The sequence below is a fragment of the Rhipicephalus sanguineus genome, chromosome 8, assembly GCF_013339695.2.
Source record: "Rhipicephalus sanguineus isolate Rsan-2018 chromosome 8, BIME_Rsan_1.4, whole genome shotgun sequence".
Lineage (NCBI taxonomy): Eukaryota > Metazoa > Arthropoda > Arachnida > Ixodida > Ixodidae > Rhipicephalus > Rhipicephalus sanguineus.
The window spans coordinates 8,581,401-8,601,672 of NC_051183.1; the positions used below are offsets into that span (position 1 = coordinate 8,581,401).

The 20,272-nt window shown below is 49.9% G+C and overlaps 1 protein-coding gene across 3 annotated transcripts in view; it reads right to left on the reverse strand.

The window, feature by feature from the left end:
- The window catches only part of LOC119401285 (titin), a 70,392-nt gene that overhangs the window by 38,619 nt on the left and 11,501 nt on the right, over positions 1-20,272 (reverse strand). For all 3 annotated transcript variants that reach the window (XM_037667973.2, XM_037667975.2, XM_037667972.2), the window contains 2 exons: positions 11,191-13,263; positions 2,166-2,337 (listed from right to left, as the gene is read on the reverse strand). In XM_037667973.2, coding sequence (XP_037523901.1) covers positions 2,166-2,337; positions 11,191-13,263 — 2,245 coding nt within the window. The remainder of the gene's footprint in view (positions 1-2,165; positions 2,338-11,190; positions 13,264-20,272) is intronic.

Consider the following 20,272-nt stretch of genomic DNA (forward strand, 5'->3'; position numbering starts at 1 on the left):
TGCCGCACGCGCGCATTTGTTGTGGGAATGTTCTTTGTACCAACTTCGCTCCAAATCGTGCACAGATGCGGCGAGTAGCTTCTTCGGTTAACGCAGCAATGATGAGCTTCGTGCAAGTGATGCACACTCCACGACGCTCTGGCGGTCCTGGAAGCAGACGGAGGCGCGTTGGGTGGTCGCCTAATAAAAGCGTGCAGTATGGTTACAACAGCGCTACGCTTGCTGTGCCGCACGCGTGATAGCGTGAATGCAGCGACCTTTCTCGGCGCCTGCGACCCGCAACGCTAACTCCGCAACAGCGATCTGCTTTCGTTTCTACAAAGCGGTGCGCGCTTGAAGACGGCTCCGCACGATGAGGCGGCGGCAATAGGCTTGGTATTCCAACAAGCAACAAAACGCATAAAAGTCAACAAGAGAGATGGACAAGTACATGCTATTATCAACTGGATGTACGTGAATGTGCACACTGTAAAATACATCACAAAAGAATCTTTAAGCATGACAGTAAATACCACCATTTATAGTCAGACATGAATTGATGCTTATCCCATTAAAACTCAGTCAATAGGCAGTGCTTCTTGCCCATTTCGTCTTCAGTGCAGTTTGTTCCTAATTTGTTATTCAATACGTTCAATTAACATCCCTTAAGTTAATTTTTCGATTCCTTCAGGTTGGCTTATTTCATAGATTTCTTATTAATTTTAAACTGGCATAGTGGTTAACGTATGCATGTATGTGTATTAACTAATTTCATTTTCATGACTGTATGTATGGCTGCATGAAGCGTATGTGTACCACACGGTATTTATGCGTATTAACATACCTGGTTTTCTCAGTACTACTTTTGTATCTGGTATCGTAGCAGCAACTGTGCGTTAATAAATTATAAGCCTCCAATAACTTTTGGCTGCTGACACGACACATTAGTTGTACAAGTTCGTGAATGAATGAGCTGCCCATTTCTGCCAATGCCGATTGCAACATCCCACTACAAGGCAATACAAGTTCTTGCCTCACTGTTACGAACTATACCCTGCATAGGCGTAGCAGGGGGCGGAGGCATGGGGGTTCAAACTTTCCCCCACCCCCCTCCCCGTAATTTTTCAATTTTGCATGTGTATACCGGGTGTCCAGCTAGCTCAGACAAAGATTTAGAAAAAGAACCATGCAGTCCAGTAAAGTTCTACCTTCTGTATATTAGTGGTGGTCGTGTGTACATACAACCTGTATTTTTTCATTACTCAGCACTAAATAACTAACCTTAATTAGCTAAATTCTTTTATTCTTGCTCGAATCGGAAAAATATTCATTTTAAGGTGCAGGCCACCTCAAATAATCCCAGAATCAAGCGTTTATTTTGTGCTGAAGTCTGCCTGCTTGTTTTTTCCGAGAAAAAACAAGAGCGAGCAAAACACGCCAAATATGAAATAGATGCACTCTCACACGCCGCTACTCGAGCAATTCCAAGCCTTCTTTGGTTATTACACGGCTGCATTCGTTCATCGTCCATTGTACAGGGCCTCACCCTATTTGATGGACGCATCAGCAGAGTGTTTTGATGCGCGTCCATTAAACAGCATGAAGCCCTGTATATTGAACGAATGTAGCTTTGTATCAATCAAAGAACGCTTGGAAGCACGCAAATGTGTGTCTACTTAATATTTGTCGTGTTTCGTGCAGTTTTGTTTTTTCTTGGAAAAAGAACAACCAGGTAGTTTTCAGCACAAAATAAATGCTTGATTCTGGGGTTATTTGAGGCGACCTACAACTTAAAGTTAATACTTTACTGATTTGATAGAATAAATAAGTTAGCTAATCAAAGTTGATTATGTAATTAGTGCTTAATAATGAAAAAAATAGAGGTTGTATGTACACATGACTATCACTAATATACAGCAGGTAGAACTTTGCTAGAGCACGTTTTTTTTTTTTTTTAAATCTTGGTCCGAGTTAGCTGGGACACCCGGTATATAGACACACAAATGCACGCATGAACATACATAAATAAAGTATGGTTGACCCCCCCCTCCCTCTATGAAAAAAATTTCTGGCTAGGCCCCCCACTGCCCTGCCACTGACTGAAGTTTCATACATTTGCAAATTTAAGTGACATGTGAGAAAAGTTTTGAGAGCGAAGGAACACTCAACTGTCAGAATGAGCTCACCTCTTCCTCCTGCTGTTTTTTGTAGGCAATGGCTTCCATCTTGACGCGCTGTGAGACCTTGAAGATCTTTCGCGACACCTCTTCCATTTGGCCGTTGACCTCCACCACCTGCTTCTTGACATCTTCGTACATGGTGCTGCTCTCCAGCAGAGAGGGATCCCTGTGGCCATCCCTTCAAGAGAGCACCAACAAACCACCACACCCCAGAGACTGTAACGAGGCCCTGACAGCAGCTTTGACAACGATTTCAGGTTGAACTCTGGTGCAGCATGGGTCAAAAGCAACCACCGAAACTTCCAAATACCACACAGACTTGTATAAAGCCCTCACTTTTGATTGATTCAGCAGCCAAACGTTGCTCAAATATGTCGAGAACGGCTATTTAGAATATGCAGATCATTGTACCACAGCGTGCACTTCGTTGCGCCAGTGTAGTCAATGTGCCTGGCAAGCCCACAGTATCCACATTACACGAAGATGTCGATCCATAGGCGTGCCGCAGAGGGGGGCAGGGGGACGGCTGCCCCCCCTAGTCACCTAAGAGGGGGGCGCGAAGTCTGCCCCATACATTGACTTAATAGGGTGAGGGGGCGCCGCGATGAACCTTCGCCCCCCCTGAAGGGGAACCCTGCGCACGCCTATGTGTCGATCCACGTTGTAATGCTTGGCTCAAAGCAAAATATGCTGCGTAGGTTGCTACTCACCGACTGCCTCGCATGAAATCGATTCCTACAATGTGTGGGACCTTGTGAATTTTTTTACACGAAAGCGTTTCTTGGCTTTGGCTACTAGATTGGTGAAAGCACACACCCAACTGGCATTTGCAAATGTCACATTCCGAAACCTATCCCACTGGAACCGACGCCGGTGCCAACCACTGTCGCAGTAGCCACCTGGTCAAAACTGCATTCTTTGGCTAGGTTGGTGAAAGTGTACACCCAGGCCATGTTGCCATGGCAACACCCGATGTATGTGCCCCACTGTGCCGCAGCAACTTCCCGCAGCCGTGGTGTAGAAGAGGGGCATCCCTGCAACAGACTTTACGGCACCCCTCCGTAACGAAACCCTAGCCAAAAGAAATGCTTTTGTATTTTCAGCTCTAAAAAGAATACGCTTGGGAATCCTCTGGAACTTTTCCCGACTACAGCTATGAAATCCACCATTATACTCCATGCCTACCCACCACCCCAAAAGCAAATTTTATCCTTTTTCTAATAGCTCTATTCATTCATTTATGCATGCCACATGCTTTGCTATTCATCTGTGCTCTCACTGCCACACCTGTTTACACTCACTTCACAAGCACATTCACAGGCCATGTCAGAATTTGTGGCATCCACAGCATCCAAAGTTTATGTTACATTTAACCCCTTGAGGGTTTTCACCATACATGTACGGCAGAAGCTTCCTGGTACCAAAGGGTTTTCATACATGTACGGCACAGCGTTTATTTTTAAAATGCGCACCTTTTGCGATCATTTTTCTTGCTTCGCCTGTGCTGCCACACTTCGGGAATACGTGGAATTTTTTTCATGCGCCGATGTCTCTCCATTGTATTATTTTTTACTTCCCAAACCGGCGCACCGGCTATCGCATGCCCATCCAAGCGCGTTCGTGGTGCCGCTGGTTTAAAGTGCACGTCTTTTTCTATCATTTCTCTTGCTTTGCATGTGCTGCCACGCTCCGGGAATACGTGGAATTTTTTTCATGCGCCAATGTCTCTCCATTGTTGCTTTTTTTTATGCTTCGCAAAATGGCGTGCCGCACGCCGGCTATCGCATGCTTGAAACCAACCGCGCCCACGGCGCGGTTGGTTTCAAACGTGCGCCTTCTTCGATCATTTCTCTTGTCGGGAATGTGCTGCTACGCTTCGGGAATACGTGGAATTTTTTTAATGTGATGATGTCTCTCCGTCTCTTTTTTTTTTTTTTTTGCTTTCCAAAGAGGCGCGGCGGCTTTCAGGTGCGCATCAGAATGCGCGCACGCGGTCTGGCTGGTTTCGGTTTCGTCCTTTGGGTGGTTTTCGCTTCTTGCGCCCGCGAAGCTGATGGCTGTTTGGTTTCTAATCTCTCAAAGGGTGACCGCTTGTTACCTTCTCATTTATTGCTCTCCGGGGCACGATTAAATCTGTTTCCGTGCGGCGCTAAATTACACAAACGACGCCGCCGTGATTGCATTTCCTGTTTTGGGGTCTCGGAAAAACTAACTACGTCTTGTTGGCGATAAGACGAAGGATTACTGTAGCTTTTTCACTTGTTTTGCTTTCCGGACGGGTGCACAACCATAGAGTTTTCTTCCGTGCGCTCACTGATGAAGTTCGCTTACGCTATGGAAGCGCATGCCGCGGTTTCTCTGCTGCTGGTGAGTCGAGCAGCGATTCTTCCGATGCGGACTATTCCCAAAGTGCTGAATCAGAATCTGATTCATTGGATTTTAGTTTGTCAGGCGAGGGTTTTTTGACGAGTTCAGACTCCGATGACAATCAAGGAGCGACGTCTGAAAAGCGTGCGCGGCGAGCCATGCTTCAAAGGCTATCACACGCTGAAAAGTTTTTAGTGTTGGAGCACAAACATTTATAACCGGAAAAGTACTTGGGTGCGCTTATTTTTGTATGTCTGTGAGCTATGTTTAATACAATGCACAATTTTTATTTATATATTTTTTGTAGGATTTTGCTTGATTTTACTACGAATAAACCAAGTGTATGTAACAACAAAACTGACTTTTTCTGTCATTTTACAGTCACGAAAAAAAATTTTGGGGTCATTTTTTTCTTAAATAGAATCGTCTGAAGAATTTATTTCAGCAATAAAAAAAATCCACAACATATCCACGGGGTGAATGATGATGAGTGGGGCGAAGCTCCGGAGGGAATCATCGGTAAACCGTGAATACTCCGAGCGAAAGTGAAAGCGCGCCAACAGCAAGCGAATTTTATTACAACGGTCCTCCTAGCGTACGTTGCCGCACTAAATCGAACGACTGCCTTCCACCAATGACACGTGCCATATGTGAATTTACCGTGAATTCTTCCCAGTACATCATCAACGACGCGAGATCGGGCGCGTTTAAACTAAAGGGTCGATGAGAGTCATGGCGACAATCAGCTCAATTTAATTTTACATGTACGCTATGAATTTTTATTGTTTAATCACGCACAGGAGAAATCTCACAGGCACTACCTTGGAGGTCAAAATCCAGTGCCTATATATACGGGTGGTCAGTGAACGATTGTGCAGTGCGAGCAGTCGGTTTTTTCAATCAAGAAACTCGCTAGCAGACGCTCCCTGCGTCAGCCTCGCGAGGCTGACGCAGGGAGCGTCTGGGTGGGGGTGGTGACGCAGGGAGGGGGGTGAGGCTGACGCAGGGAGCGTCTGGGTAGGGGGGGTGACGCAGGGAGGGGGGTGGGGGTGGACTAGAGCACGCATCTGCAACGCAGCGAGCGCGGAGCGTTGGCGTCGCGAGGCGAGAGAGGGGGGGGGGGGGGACTTTACCGATCGGCACTCGCCCGTTCCCGATCCACCTCGCCCGTTGCCGATTGGGCGAGGTGGCTACATACTACTACTACAGAGGAGGAAACGACCCACACCCTAAGAACTAGGCGGTCACGTACCACGAGACACAAGGGATGGACAGACCCACGGCTTTAGGAGCTTCGCCCCTAAAAAATTACACATTTATGGACTGGATTTCTCGAAAAAATTCGACCCTCAAAGGGTTAATCTCTTCAACTTCCAATGGAACTGCATACCACATACCAAGGACACACAAACAAATGAGCAGCTGCGATGCCCAATGAATTTGTACAGAGGGCGTCATTTTGAAGGGAAATTTATTTTTCCCTCCCGATTTTGGGCCTCCAAGTTGTAGGTGCTCTCACATAGGTTCATAAAGCATGTTAGGGCAGCAGTTTAAGGTTGTAGAGCTCAGAGCTCGCCCTATGACATGCTGGACAGATCAATTTTCCTAAAGATTATAACCCCATAGAAACAACTAAAGTGATAACACTAAAGCTGGACTGAATTGCCGCTGTGTGTCATTCCAGTGTTGGTCTTTGCAAGGTGTTACACTTAAATGCAGCTGTGTGTCATTCCAGTGTTGTCTTTGCAAGATGTTACATAAGATAGTGGACCAATGAGTGAAGAGAAAAGGCTAGTGTGTTAAGCTGATGGGCTGCTTTTCAACAAAGTATATGTGTGCCAGCCTGAAATTAATTCAAGGAAATGACAGCAGTGGCTTTGGCAGAGATTGCAGCATTGAGAAAAGCACTGATCTGGATAGTAAGCTTAATTGCCCGCTTCCTCAAGGTACCTAGCAAATAAATGGTAATTTTTCCGAAATTATAAAAATTTCCCAGATAGCAAAAACAAGCAATAAGTATGCAGTTCAGATAACAGCATGTGCCCGCTTGTGTAGTGCACGCACCTGTTTCCAATTATACACCACTCTGTCCGTTGGCAAGCTCCATCAGTTTTGATTGGGCAAGTGATAAGCAAAAACTAGGCAAAATCTCACTGTCTGTTTGGGCTCATGATGCGAGAAAGTTAGACAAAATGTCATGCATTGTGTGGCCATTGCAAGTCGCGTCGAAAAACACAGCAGCAAGTGGTGTTGGCAGGGCACCGATCAACGCCAAGCGAAAGAATACCCTGCTTTGGTACAACTGACCACACGAAACACACACTGAAAGAAAAATTCTGGGGTTTAAGATGCCAAAACCACACCGTAGTCTCTGGAATTGGGAGTAATTCGGACCATCTGGTGTTATTAAATATGCGTCTGATTCTGGGCAGGTGTTTGTGCATTTGCACCCACTGAAATGCAGCTGCCACATTTTGATGGATCTACTATTCTGTGCCTGTGCGCACAATTAGACCACACTGGCTGTTGGAATGAATATGAGAATATTACCTCACTTTATAACTTAAGGCTAGTGCAAAAAAAGTCTCGTATGGTCCACCTGAATAGTGGCACAATGCATTAAGGGAGAGATAACCTCTGCTCAAGCTTCGAAACAAATGTGAAGTTGCGTTCCATACTTAGGTATGACGCTATCAAATGTGATGCTATCAAGGGCAATGCATTCACATATGCTTTCACGTAAATGTTTGTTGCTGAGACAAGATGCCCTCTTGCTTCTGAAGCATTGTACAGTGGCGGCGAAAACATCAAAGCATCAGCAAAAGCTAGAACTTCTTTTACCAAAGCTGCTGAATGTGAATTTGTCTCCCTACATTGCACTGGCCAAACGAGCACAGGTAGGCTATAACACTCTATTTCAGCCTACATAACCAGGCTGAAACGAAAAGAAAAACTAATTCTACCACATCTGCAGCCCCCAATGCTTTTGTATGCGACTGCACGCCCTTCCTAGAAGCAGTCCTCTCACCACTGATCCTGATGACACAGCGGGACCACTTTCTTCACTGGCAGGCATCGATAAAGCTCTACAGTGAGACAAGACCCCCTTAACCATAGAAAAAATAATGGCAAGTGCCAGAGTACACTAAATATTTTACTATAATACGGTAGAACCCCTCGAATACATATTTCATGGCAGCATGCAAAAAGAAAGCCTAGTAACCGAGAAACACCTAATGTGAATACGTGATTGAAATAGGGAAAAAGTGCTTCTAAACAACAAAACAGACGCATTGCACAAAACTCTATCCTCATAAAAAGTTATTCGTTGGTTTATGGCTTCAACGAGTCCTTTATGGAATCCTGGCATTTCTTTCACAAGTCTGCAAAAACCAGACATTTTTCAAGTACTTGGATGGCCATGTGGTAGTCCACATCACCAAACTCATTGATATACCTCCTCAGCACATCCAGCTCAGTGATGGTTCACAACGTATCAGAGAGGAACGTTGCAGGAACATGTGAACACCAGATTCTAATACACAGGTGTCTGTAGTTTCTTTGCTGGAACCAACAACAGGAATGTTATATGCAGAAAAACGTATAACTGAGCAACATGTACGTGGGGTTCTGCTGTGTTCTTATATACTTTTATGAGTTTTTATGAACTACTATGAACCATTTCTGAATAGACAGGGAGCAAACCTGCAAGTAAGTTGCATACACAAGGAAGGTAGTGGACAGGATGAACATCTGGAAGGCTTCTTTAAGAAAAAATACCTAGCTGTTAGATCCAAGCGTTCATCTCTTCCACATATTACCTTGTAAGCACGTTCTTCATTAACTGGTTTCCTGTTTCCTCAGTAGCTTGTGCCACCCTGAACAGCAAGGAGCTCTGAACATTTACGAGCTGGTCTTCGTTTCAATACAGAGGCAGTGTACACCAGAGTGTTTCAATCGTACGAGTTGGGAAACTCCTAATAGAATTTATGTGTTGAAATCCAGACACGTCATGGGGCAAAATCATGCGAGGGGGGTCTGCTGATTGTGGCGCTACCTGTAGGTGGAAAAACTAGCTAATGAATGGCATTTTTGTGTGTTGCGCTGCATAAGCACGTGAGCAGTGCAGCATTGATGAGGCGAGCAGTGTGTTCACGCTTGCAGATTACAATATGCAGATGATACTGTGGCCATAAAACCTTTCAAACTATCTTGAAAGTACTTCTCATTCTTACCATGGCAACTCACGCAATGATAGCAAAGACTGCAATGACTGTGGCGGTGCGATGTTTTCTGTTGTCACTTTTAGGTGGCCCATCCCTTTGCTATCCTTGCAAATCTGTCCATGGGCATGTCCGAGCTTTAGAACGGAGTTTCACAACTGGTATGATTGCACAACTATGAGCGGAAACATCAAAAGCTAGATTAAATTGCTTCACACCCTTCCTGTGGAGGCAGGAAAGAAACCTTATTAGTAGAGCTGTGCGAATGCAAAATCTTGGGTGCGAAGCAAGTTCGAATATTTTTCGAATACTTCGTAGTGAAACCACAGAAAAAAAGTTGCCGAGGATCCCTAAGCATATTATTATGAAATAGGCACATGAAAGCGTTTCTTTTGGCTACTTTGGCAAGGCACTGGAAGGGTGCTGTTAAACGGTGTTCCCTAGTCGTCTTATAAAGAATGAGGCAATGCAGAGGCCGAATTGTGTTTACTTACATGATTTGTTACAACCATAGTGGTGCTGACAATACTTTACACATGAAAGGAAAAGACGCTATTTCCTCAACTTCTCCTCCTCCAACTTCTGTGGAGGCCCAACTGATGTGGCGGACAAGGGTGTGCTCCCTTTGAGTCGGGAGTTCCTCATCTGCGGATTGTCCTCCCCTACTCCATGGCTGCAAGTGGTTTATGCGGCAGTTGTTGGCACTGGTATCAATTCCGGTGGGAGAGGTCACGTGTTTTCAGCACACAGCTTTTGTGGATGACAGACAAGTCCACGCTCTCATGAAGTTGGTCAAGTAACGCTTTCGCATTAAAATGTAGGGCAAAACATGGCCAAAAAGAATACAATTTATTTTTCCGCAGACCTGGCGGCAGCGCGCTGTCCACCGTTTGAAAACGAAACTCGCAAGTGCAGTACTGCCACGAGCCTAGATAACGTGATTTTTCGCCGGTTTTTGGATTATACTAATGAATTTTAACGTTGATTTCACGGTACAAGAGGTTATTCAGAAAGCAGGTTTTGCAAAATGAGTCGATCGAGCACAAAACAAAAAACATGGTCGCAGCATTAGCAACAAGTGGAAGATGTAGTGACATCGCTATCACAAAATGGCGGTAGAACGCATTTAACAGCTAGTCTGCGCTGGCACATTTTGAGGTCAACTATGGTCTGCCTGCTTCAAGTTTGTTCCCAGCTAAGTGGAAATGATGGTGCACCCCTTTCATTATGAAAGCTCGCATCAGAGGAAAGATTTCACATGCTGAGGACAGCTACGTTGCGTCTATTCTGTGTGCCCAAAGCCGGTGTCCGTGAGTAGTGCAAACAAAGGAAGGAATCAGCTGCATGTCGACCGGGAAATATTTCTATGGGCCGAAAATGACAAGATATCCGGATCTCGATGACAAGTTTGCAGGCGTTGTCAAGCAGCTCCGTGTAGACAGAGCCTGTCAAGGTAACGGCCCATTAAACGGCATGTGATCGAGGCATATCCGGAAGTGACCGTAAAGCCAGCAAAACTGGATCACTGAAGGAAAGGAACTACCAGCACAAAAAATTTCACTTTCTACCAGGGTGCATTGTTCTTGCCTTTTTTTTTCTTCTGATCATCATGATAGCAGCATGCCACAATAAAAATTGTTGGAGTTTAACATCCCAAAATAACGATTTCATTATGAGAGAAGCCATAGTGGAGGGCTACGGAAATTTTGACCATCTGGTGTTCTTTACTGTGCACCTAAATCTAAGTACACGGGCCTCAAGCATTTTCGCCTCCATCGAAAATGTGGCCGCCGCGGCCGGGATTCAATCCCACGACCTGCGGAGCGGCATGCCATAGCTTTAAAAGATCTTGTAACATTACACCGATGCAGTTGGATTTATGCACATCATTTAGAAGTGCTGTGATTTGATTTTAAGCGAATGAAACATTTATTTTCCGGAAGTTTGAGTACTTCAAAATAGTGAAATACCGGTGCAAATCTAATCGAATAGCAAACACCATTCGAAAGATATTCGAAAGTTCGAATATTCACACACCTCTACTTAATAGGTACAACACAGCCTCGAAAAAAAAAAAACGAATTTCTTTTGAATAACCGATAACAGTAACGCATCAAGGCACAGCAAGATATGCAAGAGGAAAATGCATGATTGGCCTAAAACGAAAGCTCAACTTACAGCAATTCGTATTTTGTGTCGCTGCATTCTTCAGCAAAATAAACACAAATTAGGCATGTGGTACGAATAGGACCAACATGCATCTGTCTTGTCCACCTGGCTTCCAGCAGCCATTGCACCAAGTGGTACTAACCAGACGGCGATTAGAATATTATGAAATCAATGCACGCCACAGTGTCACTATTCCGCTAACACACCTCGAGCTGTTCAGATGTGGCAGCTCCACAACTGCGCATCACATTCAGATGTAAAACCGGACTCACCGTTTGTGCTGGCGCCGCCTCATCATCTCGTTCTGGATCTTGCTGATGCGGACCAATTCCTGCTTCAGAAGGTTCAGCTTTTCTCGGTGGCTGTCCTTTAACTCCACAAGACTCAGGTAGTTATCAATCTCCTCCTGAGTAACCGGCGACAGCTTCTTCGGAACGACTTTATCCTCCTGCTTGACGTTGATGGGCGAGAAGGCTCGCTCATCTTTGACGGCGTTGTCCACGGCACCACTTTGAAGCGGCACGACACGAAGGTTGGAACGAACCGCCGGCTGCTGTTGCTGTGCCGACGGAGGGGGGTAGGAGAAATCCGGCGGCGCTTGCGCAGGTGGAGGATATCCTGCAAAGTATGGCGTCTGCGGAGGAGGTGCATTCATGGGGTAGTTAGGCGGAGGCACGGACAAGTTCGGTGGCGGCACCAATGGTGGCCCCGAGGGCTGGCCGCTGTCGTAATATGAGGGCTGCTGGGCAGGCTGCGAAGAGCCCTGGTAGTAGGGCGTCTGCGACGACGGATGCTTGGGCGTTCGCTCCAGGCTGCTCCGTCGTGGCCGGGGCGGCGGGCTTTCGGGGCTCCACCGACGACCCGGAGTCCGTCCCTCTGGTCTTCTGTGCCGTGGCGTTCGGGGCGGTGGGCTCGGTGACCAGCGCTTCCCCATGGACCTGTCCGAAGACGGCGAGAGACTGCGGGTCGGCGATGGAGAGTATCGGCGGGCAGAAGGCGTCGCAGCACTTCGATAGTAGGGGCTCTCGCGCCGTTCCCGGCGGTACGAAGGGGGCGACGGCCGCCGGTAGCTGTCAACGGGGCTCCGCCCGCGTCGCCGATGGATCGGAGAGTAGCTCTCGCGGCGGCGCTTTAAGGGGCTCGGGCTACGGCCCCCGCGACCGTAAGAGCCCGTGTCGGACGGCGTCCTTGGCCTTTTCCGCTCGTAGCTTTCCTCCTTGGCTTCCTTCTCTCTGCTGAGCATCATCTTGAGTTCGCGAAGCTCCTGCTTCATGGACTCGATGGAACTGTATCCCAGCATCGACTGTTTTGACTGCTTTGTTGGCCTCGATGATAAGGGTGGTGAGCTCTGTTCGGGTGACGGTGTCCTATGCCGCTGCGACGGCTTCCATGAGTCGATGGGGGGTGGTTCGTCTGCAACACGATCCGGGCCACGTCGGCCACCTCGCTGAGGAGCAGGTTGCTCCAGGTGTTGCGCCCTACTGTCTGGAAATCCTTTTCCAGGCCGTGGTGGCTCTGCAGTTTTACGGTGATCGAACGGAAGCTTCAAGTCGATGGTCAGGTCAGACTCCTCCGGTGAAGGAGGACCTCCTCCAAACCGCTGCGGCGCTGGCATCCACGAATCCTGTGGAGCATGTTTCTTTCTCTCCTCCACGAAAGGCTGCTTCTCCTGTGAAGAACGCCTCTCCGGCCCAGACGGTGGACGCCCCGAGGTGAGACCCTCGTCACCGTAAAGAAATGCATCTTCGTCGTCGATGTTTTCGTCGATGCCTAGACCCGGGATGAATGAGGACGACTGCCGTTGGCTTTTGCTCTCCTCCGTGTGATGTCTCGAATCAGTCCGCGAACTGGGGTGGCCCTCTGACAGCAGGTCCGCGTACAAGTCCATGCGCGAGTCGGAACGATGAGTGTCCGAATGTGAATCGGGACGGTGATCGAAATGCAAGCCACCGCCTTTACCATCCCTGCGGTCGTCCCTGCGATCTTCCCTGCGAACGTCCCTGTGGTCATCCCAGGCATCATGCCGTGGGTCATATTCATCAACATCGGGAAAGATGTCATCGATGGGCTTCTTCCGCGCATCCAAGGAAGACCCTTGCTTACTTCCTGCATTCTTCCACGTAGATTCCACGCTGCCTTTGCTGGATATCGGAAACAATGGCTTTGGCAGGTCATCGTATAGGTCCGTTGCAATTGGCTCCTCTTCATGGTCAGACTCCTCTGGTGACCGTGTCCCCGAGTATCCCTGAATCGCCTTCAGTGCGGAACTAGAGCTACGGGGTGAATCCAACTTGTCAAGGCCCAGTTTCTGTTTCTCCTTCAACGCTAGCTCCAGCAACTGAGCCCTGGAACAGAGTCACAGAACAAGTGTAAGTTAAACTCAAGGTTTGCCCTTTTTTGGCTGTGGCTATCGACAGCTCAACTAACAATTTTCTAGGCTCAAGATCCAATCCTTCATTTAGTTGATTATGTTCAAAGGAGTACTGACACAATATTGCCACGTGCGTTTCTTTATCACTTTTGCTATATTCGGCAACAAAGACTGCCAGCAACGCTCAGCGCGAACCGCGCCTCATTGTTCGAGAACCTTCACGATCATTGTAGATCGTTTTGTTAAGATTGCGCGCAAGACGCACACACTCGAGCTTATTCTAGAAATTGCACGATAGCCAGCGATAACGCTGGAATATTCGACGGCACATGTTTAAATGCCGACGCTCTGTACGCCGCTATCCGTGCATACAGTGTGTATTGCTGTAAATTACCTTTCCGTTTCCCGGCCACAAGTTCGGCCAAATAAACAGTTCCATCTTGAAAACGCCGACTGCTGTCTTCGTCGACGTCACGACCACGTGACATCTGGTGGAGGTGCTGCTTCATGATCCGGACGCCACCGCAGAGCGCTGACCCAAGCCCAAGCCGCGGAGAAGACGACGCTACAGACAACCCGGATCGTCGTACCAGCCGCCGGCAGAAGGGACTACACCCAGAGTACGGGCTCCTTCCCGAAAACACTAGGCAGCCCAAGACCGTCACATCGACCGCCGAGACGATGACAGCCCCCATGCCGCCTACAACGGTCGTGATGCAACAGCCAAAGGAGCCACCGACTTTCCGTGGATCGTCGTTTGAAGACCCGGAGAGCTGGCTGGAGACGTACGAGCGAGTCGCCACCTTCAATCACTGGGACTCTGAAGAGAAGCTGCGCCACGTCTTCTTCTACCTAGAAGACGCCGCGAAGACGTGGTTCGAGAACCGTGAATCGAGCCTTCAAACCTGGGACCTCTTTCGGACGACCTTCTTTAATACATTCGCGAGCATCGTCCGCAAAGAAAAGGCTGCTGCTTTGCTGGAGACAAGAGCGCAGCTACCGAATGAGAGCGTCACCATTTACACGGAAGAGATGACGCGACTTTTCCGCCTGGCCGACGCTGCCATGCCTGAGGAAAAAAAGGTCCGCTTCCTTATGCGGGGAGTGAAACAAGACCTCTTCACAGGATTGGTGCGGAACCCCCCGAAAACAGTCACCGAATTCCTCACCGAGGCCACAACTATCGAAAAGACACTTGACATGCGGACGAAACAATACAACCGCTCTCCGCTGTCTGCAACCTATTCCGAAGTGCACTCGCTGGCCACCGACGATTTGCGCGAAACCATCAGAGCGATTGTGCGCGAGGAGCTGCGCAAACTGTTACCTTCGCCGCAGCATCAAGTGGATTCAATCGCCGACGTTGTCCGCGAGGAAGTCCGGCAATCGCTTGGAATTCCCGAAGCACCGCAGGCTCAGCCGGAAGTCATGAACTATGCTGCTGCAGCCCGACGCAACGCCCCTCCTCCTCGCCCACGTCGAGACGCCGCGCCGCCACCGCAGTTTCGCCGCCAGGCACCGCCGCCACCACAACCGACGCCATACCGCCCGCCGACAGGACAACGCTGTGCCCCCCGAAAGACCGACGTTTGGCGTGCCCCTGACAACCGCCCGCTCTGCTACCACTGCGGGGAGGCCGGCCACACGTACCGCCGCTGCCAGTACCGACAGCTGGGGCTACGCGGATTCGCCGTCAACGCGCCGCGCCCGCAGCCAGGCGAACGGCCTCGCGACATCGACGACTACCTCACCGGAACACAGTGGCAAGGACGACGACCTTCCCGCTCGCCATCGCCCGGCCGCTACATGTCACCGCACCGCCGGCAGTACACTGGCCCAAACCGGGGCCGGTCGCCTAGCCCGTATCCGGAAAACTAAGGGCAGCAACCGATGGAGGTGCGGTTGCTGAACGACGAAATGCTGAAGATCCTCCGCCGTCGACGACGACGCCGCGACGAAGTTCCGAGCCCCCGCCGCACGCCGAACGACGTCCTGAAGACGAAGCTTTGCGACCGGAAGGAGACCTGACGACGCAACGCGGAAACAGCGGTGCAAACCGACGTAGCCGTGACCCGACGCCACGACGTAACCGCAACGCAAGACGGCGGACTAGCGACCTCGACGTTCTGATCGACGGCCACAACGTCACCGCTCTCGTCGACACTGGAGCCGACTATTCCGTCATCAGTGGGCCGTTCGCAGCAAAGTTGAAGAAAGTTAGGACTGCTTGGGAAGGCCCCGAGATCCGGACCGCTGGAGGCCATCTGATAACGCCGATTGGTGTCTGCACGGCGAGAGTCACCATCAAAAACCGGACTTATCCTGCGAGCTTTGTAATCCTACAAAACTGCTCCAGGAATGTGATACTTGGAATGGACTTCCTAAGTGACCACGGCGCCGTCATCGACCTGAGGTCTGAGTCGATAACACTAACCTCAGACAAGGCGCTCCCGCCCCATGCGACGCCAGGGAAGCATGCATTGAATGTGATAGAAGAGCAGGTGACCGTTCCGCCACGCTCCAGCGTCATTATCTCCGTCGGCACCGAAAAACCTGCGAACCTTGAAGGCGTCATCGAGGGCGATCAGCACCTACTCCTGAACCGTCAAATATGCGTCGCACGAGGTATAGCCGAGCTGCGGGACGGTAAAGCAAAGGCAGTGCTGACGAACTTCAGCCACGAATATCGGCACCTCAACATTGGTACGACGGTTGCCTACATCGACGAATGTGTAGCCGCCAGCAATACTTTCGCCCTCTTCGATGCTGCCGAACCTGCTTCGACGAATAGAGGCCCCGAACCGGATTTTGACGTCAACCCGAGCCTTCCGAAGGTCAAGCAAGACCAGCTCAAAAACCTGCTCCTGCAATACAAGGACTGTTTCTCGTCGTCATCGCGGGTCCGACAAACGCCCCTTGCTCAGCACCGCATTATAACAGAAGAAAATTCTCGACCACTTCGTCAGAGCCCCTACAGAGTTTCGACGCGAGAACGTGAGACCATAAAGAAACAAGTCGACGAAATGCTACGCGACGACATCATCCAGCCTTCAAAGAGTCCGTGGGCGTCACCCGTGGTGTTAGTGAAGAAGAAGGACGGGACACTGCGCTTCTGCGTTGATTATCGGCGCCTGAATAAAATCACGAAGAAGGACGTGTACCCCCTCCCACGGATAGACGACACCCTGGATCGACTTCACAACGCGACGTACTTTTCGTCGATAGACCTCAAGACCGGCTATTGGCAGATCGAAGTAGACGAAAGAGACCGAGAAAAGACCGCTTTTATAACACCCGATGGCCTCTTTGAGTTCAAGGTCATGCCTTTCGGTCTTTGCTCGGCACCTGCGACGTTCCAGCGCGTCATGGACACCGTACTGGCCGGATTGAAGTGGCAGACGTGCCTTGTGTATTTGGACGACGTCGTCGTGTTCTCCTCGACCTTCGACGAGCATCTCCGGCGGCTTGAGGCAGTACTTCAAGCAATCAAGACCTCTGGACTGACCCTGAAGCCAGAAAAGTGCCGATTCGCATACGACGAGCTCCTGTTTCTGGGTCATGTGATCAGCAAGTCTGGAGTGCACCCAGACCCGCGGAAAACAGCTGCCATCACCGACTTCGCCCCACCCACCGACAAGAAGGCCGTGCGCCGATTTCTCGGCTTATGCGCCTATTACAGACGATTCGTCAAAAACTTTTCACGGATCGCCGAACCACTGACGCTTCTCACGAAGACTAACGTCGAATTCAGGTGGCAAACAGCGCAAGTCCAGGCATTTCATGAACTCAAACGACGCCTGCAGACACCTCCGATACTTGCGCATTTCGACGAATACGCCGATACGGAGATTCACACCGATGCAAGCAGCGTAGGACTCGGCGCCGTCCTTGTGCAGCGGACGGGTGGACTGGAAAGGGTTATCAGTTATGCTAGCCGGTCGCTGTCTAAGGCAGAGGCGAACTACTCCACAACAGAAAAGGAGTGCCTCGCCATCATCTGGGCTACGTCAAAGTTTCGCCCCTACCTCTACGGCAGGCCCTTCAAAGTTGTGAGCGACCACCATGCCTTGTGTTGGCTAGCTAACTTGAAGGACCCTTCAGGTCGCCTCGCACGGTGGAGCCTAAGACTTCAAGAGTTTGACGTTACCGTCGTGTACAAGTCCGGAAGGAAACACTCCGACGCCGACTGCCTGTCTCGTGCCCCTGTCGACCCACCACCGCCCGACGACCCGGATGATGACAGCTTCTTGGGAGCCATAAGTGCCGACGACCTCGCCGAACGACAGCGAGCCGACCCGGAACTGAAGGGCCTTGTGGATTATCTCGAGGGCAGGACCACCGTCGTTCCGAAGGTATTCACGCGGGGACTGACGTCGTTTTTCTTGCGCAACGGTGTTCTCCTAAAGAAGAACTTCTCACCGCTTCGAGCCGATTGCCTTCTCGTGGTACCCTCGACATTACGGCCAGAGGTCCTCCAGGCTCTACACGACGACCCGACGTCTGGACACCTGGGTGTCTCTCGCACGCTAGCAAGAATACAGGAGAAGTACTACTGGCCGCGCCTTTCCGCCGACGTCACCCGTTACGTAAAGACCTGCCGGGACTGCCAGCGACGCAAGACACCGCCCACTAGGCCAGGCGGACTTCTACAGCCTATCGAGCCACCCCGACGGCCGTTCCAGCAAATCGGGATGGACTTACTGGGCCATTCCCGACGTCCATTACCGGAAACAAGTGGATCGTCGTGGCGACTGACTACCTCACCCGCTACGCCGAGACAAAGGCCTTGCCCAAAGGCAGTGCCGCCGAGGTAGCCAAGTTCTTCGTGGAGCACATCGTCTTGTGTCATGGCGCCCCAGAGGTCCTCATAACAGACAGAGGTACCGCCTTTACTGCGGACCTAACTCAGGCGATCTTCAAGTACAGCGAGACGAGCCACCGCCGCACCACCGCTTACCACCCGCAGACCAATGGCCTCACCGAGCGTCTAAATAAGACCATCGCCGACATGCTGGCCATGTACGTCGACGAGAACACAAGACATGGGACGCCATCCTTCCGTACGTGACCTTCGCGTACAACACGGCCGTACAAGAAACGACACAGATGACGCCATACAAGTTGGTCTACGGACGGAGCCCGGCGACGACGCTCGACGCCATGCTACCGAACGTCACCGACGAAGAAAATCTCGACGCCGCCGCTTACTTACAACGTGCCGAAGAAGCTCGACAGCTTGCCCGCCTGCGCATCAAGGCCCAGCAGAACACCGACAGCCGTCGCTACAATCTTCGACGACGCTTCGTGGAGTACCAGCCCGGCGACCGTGTCTGGGTCTGGACACCAATACGACGACGCGGACTGAGCGAGAAGCTTCTGCGTCGATACTTCGGACCGTACAGGGTACTTCGACGTCTCGGCGCACTCAACTACGAGGTTGTCCCCGACGGCATCACGAACTCTCAGAGGCGCCGAGCTCGACCCGAGGTCGTGCATGTGGTGCGCCTTAAACCGTACTATGCACGTTAAACGCACCAGAGGACTCTAATGTTTGCTTTCTTTATTAGTTTTCTTTAGTATTGCATGTATTCATGTTCTGTTTTTAAGCATCGGGACGATGCTTTTTCATAGGGGGGCATTGCCACGTGCGTTTCTTTATCACTTTTGCTATATTCGGCAACAAAGACTGCCAGCAACGCTCAGCGCGAACCGTGCCTCATTGTTCGAGAACCTTCACGATCATTGTAGATCGTTTTGTTAAGATTGCGCGCAAGACGCACACACTCGAGCTTATTCTAGAAATTGCACGATAGCCAGCGATAACGCTGGAATATTCGACGGCACATGTTTAAATGCCGACGCGCTTCACCGCTTGTCAGTTGATCGACGGTCGACGCTCTGTACGCCGCTATCCGTGCATACAGTGTGTATTGCTGTAAATTACCTTTCCGTTTCCCGGCCACAAGTTCGGCCAAATAAACAGTTCCATCTTGAAAACGCCGACTGCTGTCTTCGTCGACGTCACGACCACGTGACAATATTTAAGGCATTGCAGATGGGACATTTTTCGTTTCCTTGGCACACAGTGTTAACTTCACACACTGGAGCAAAGAAACACATATAAAATATTATAGTTTGATCTTAAAGTTTTCATCGTGACAAGTCAGCACCATAGGTTGGCAAACTCACTCATGAGTCGACTCATTTAGACTCGGATCAAGCCATGACTCTGAGTCTTGAGTGAGTACGGGCGAGTAATATTTTGGCGAGTCTGAGTCCAAGTAGGTCCGTTTGAGTAAAACTTTAGTGAGTCTCAGTCCGAGTGAGTCCGGTCGAGGAAAATTTTGGTGAGCCTGAGTGAGCTCCACATTTTTTGCCAATCGATGTTCCTATATACAGTAAAACCCCGCTGATACGTTTTTGAAGGGACCGTAGGAAATGAACGTAAGAGACGGGAAACGCAAGAGCCGAAAAACAGGAAAAACGACAAAATATTTAGTGGTACAGAATTTTATTTCAATGCTTACGTGTGAAAAAACCGTTTAACGTTGCCTGGTGCTTTTACTCACGTCCGAGCAGCACGAAAAGTTTTTCGAGCACCTGCAGTCTCACATCCTTTTCATAAATCTAGTGCCATTACGGCCTACACCTGACAAGCGATCGCTTATGGCGATATCTTCGCGAGATTGTCACCGGTTACGTCGGTGTCGCCGAGCGATACTGTAGGACCATTGGCTAGTGTCAGACCACCGTGGCTTGTAGAAAACGGTCGAACGCCTCGCAATAGTAGAAGTACCCCCGAAAGCGGCTCCACCAATTCCTAAATTTCGTCACTGGTGCACACATTGGCGCACTCAGCCACGGTCTAGTCGACGGATAGAAACGTGGAGCTGGGGACAGCGTCATCCACAGAAATGTAATCAACATATGTGATTTTTTTAGCACCAACAGCTGTAGGCGTGAAAGAACTAAGCACACGCAAG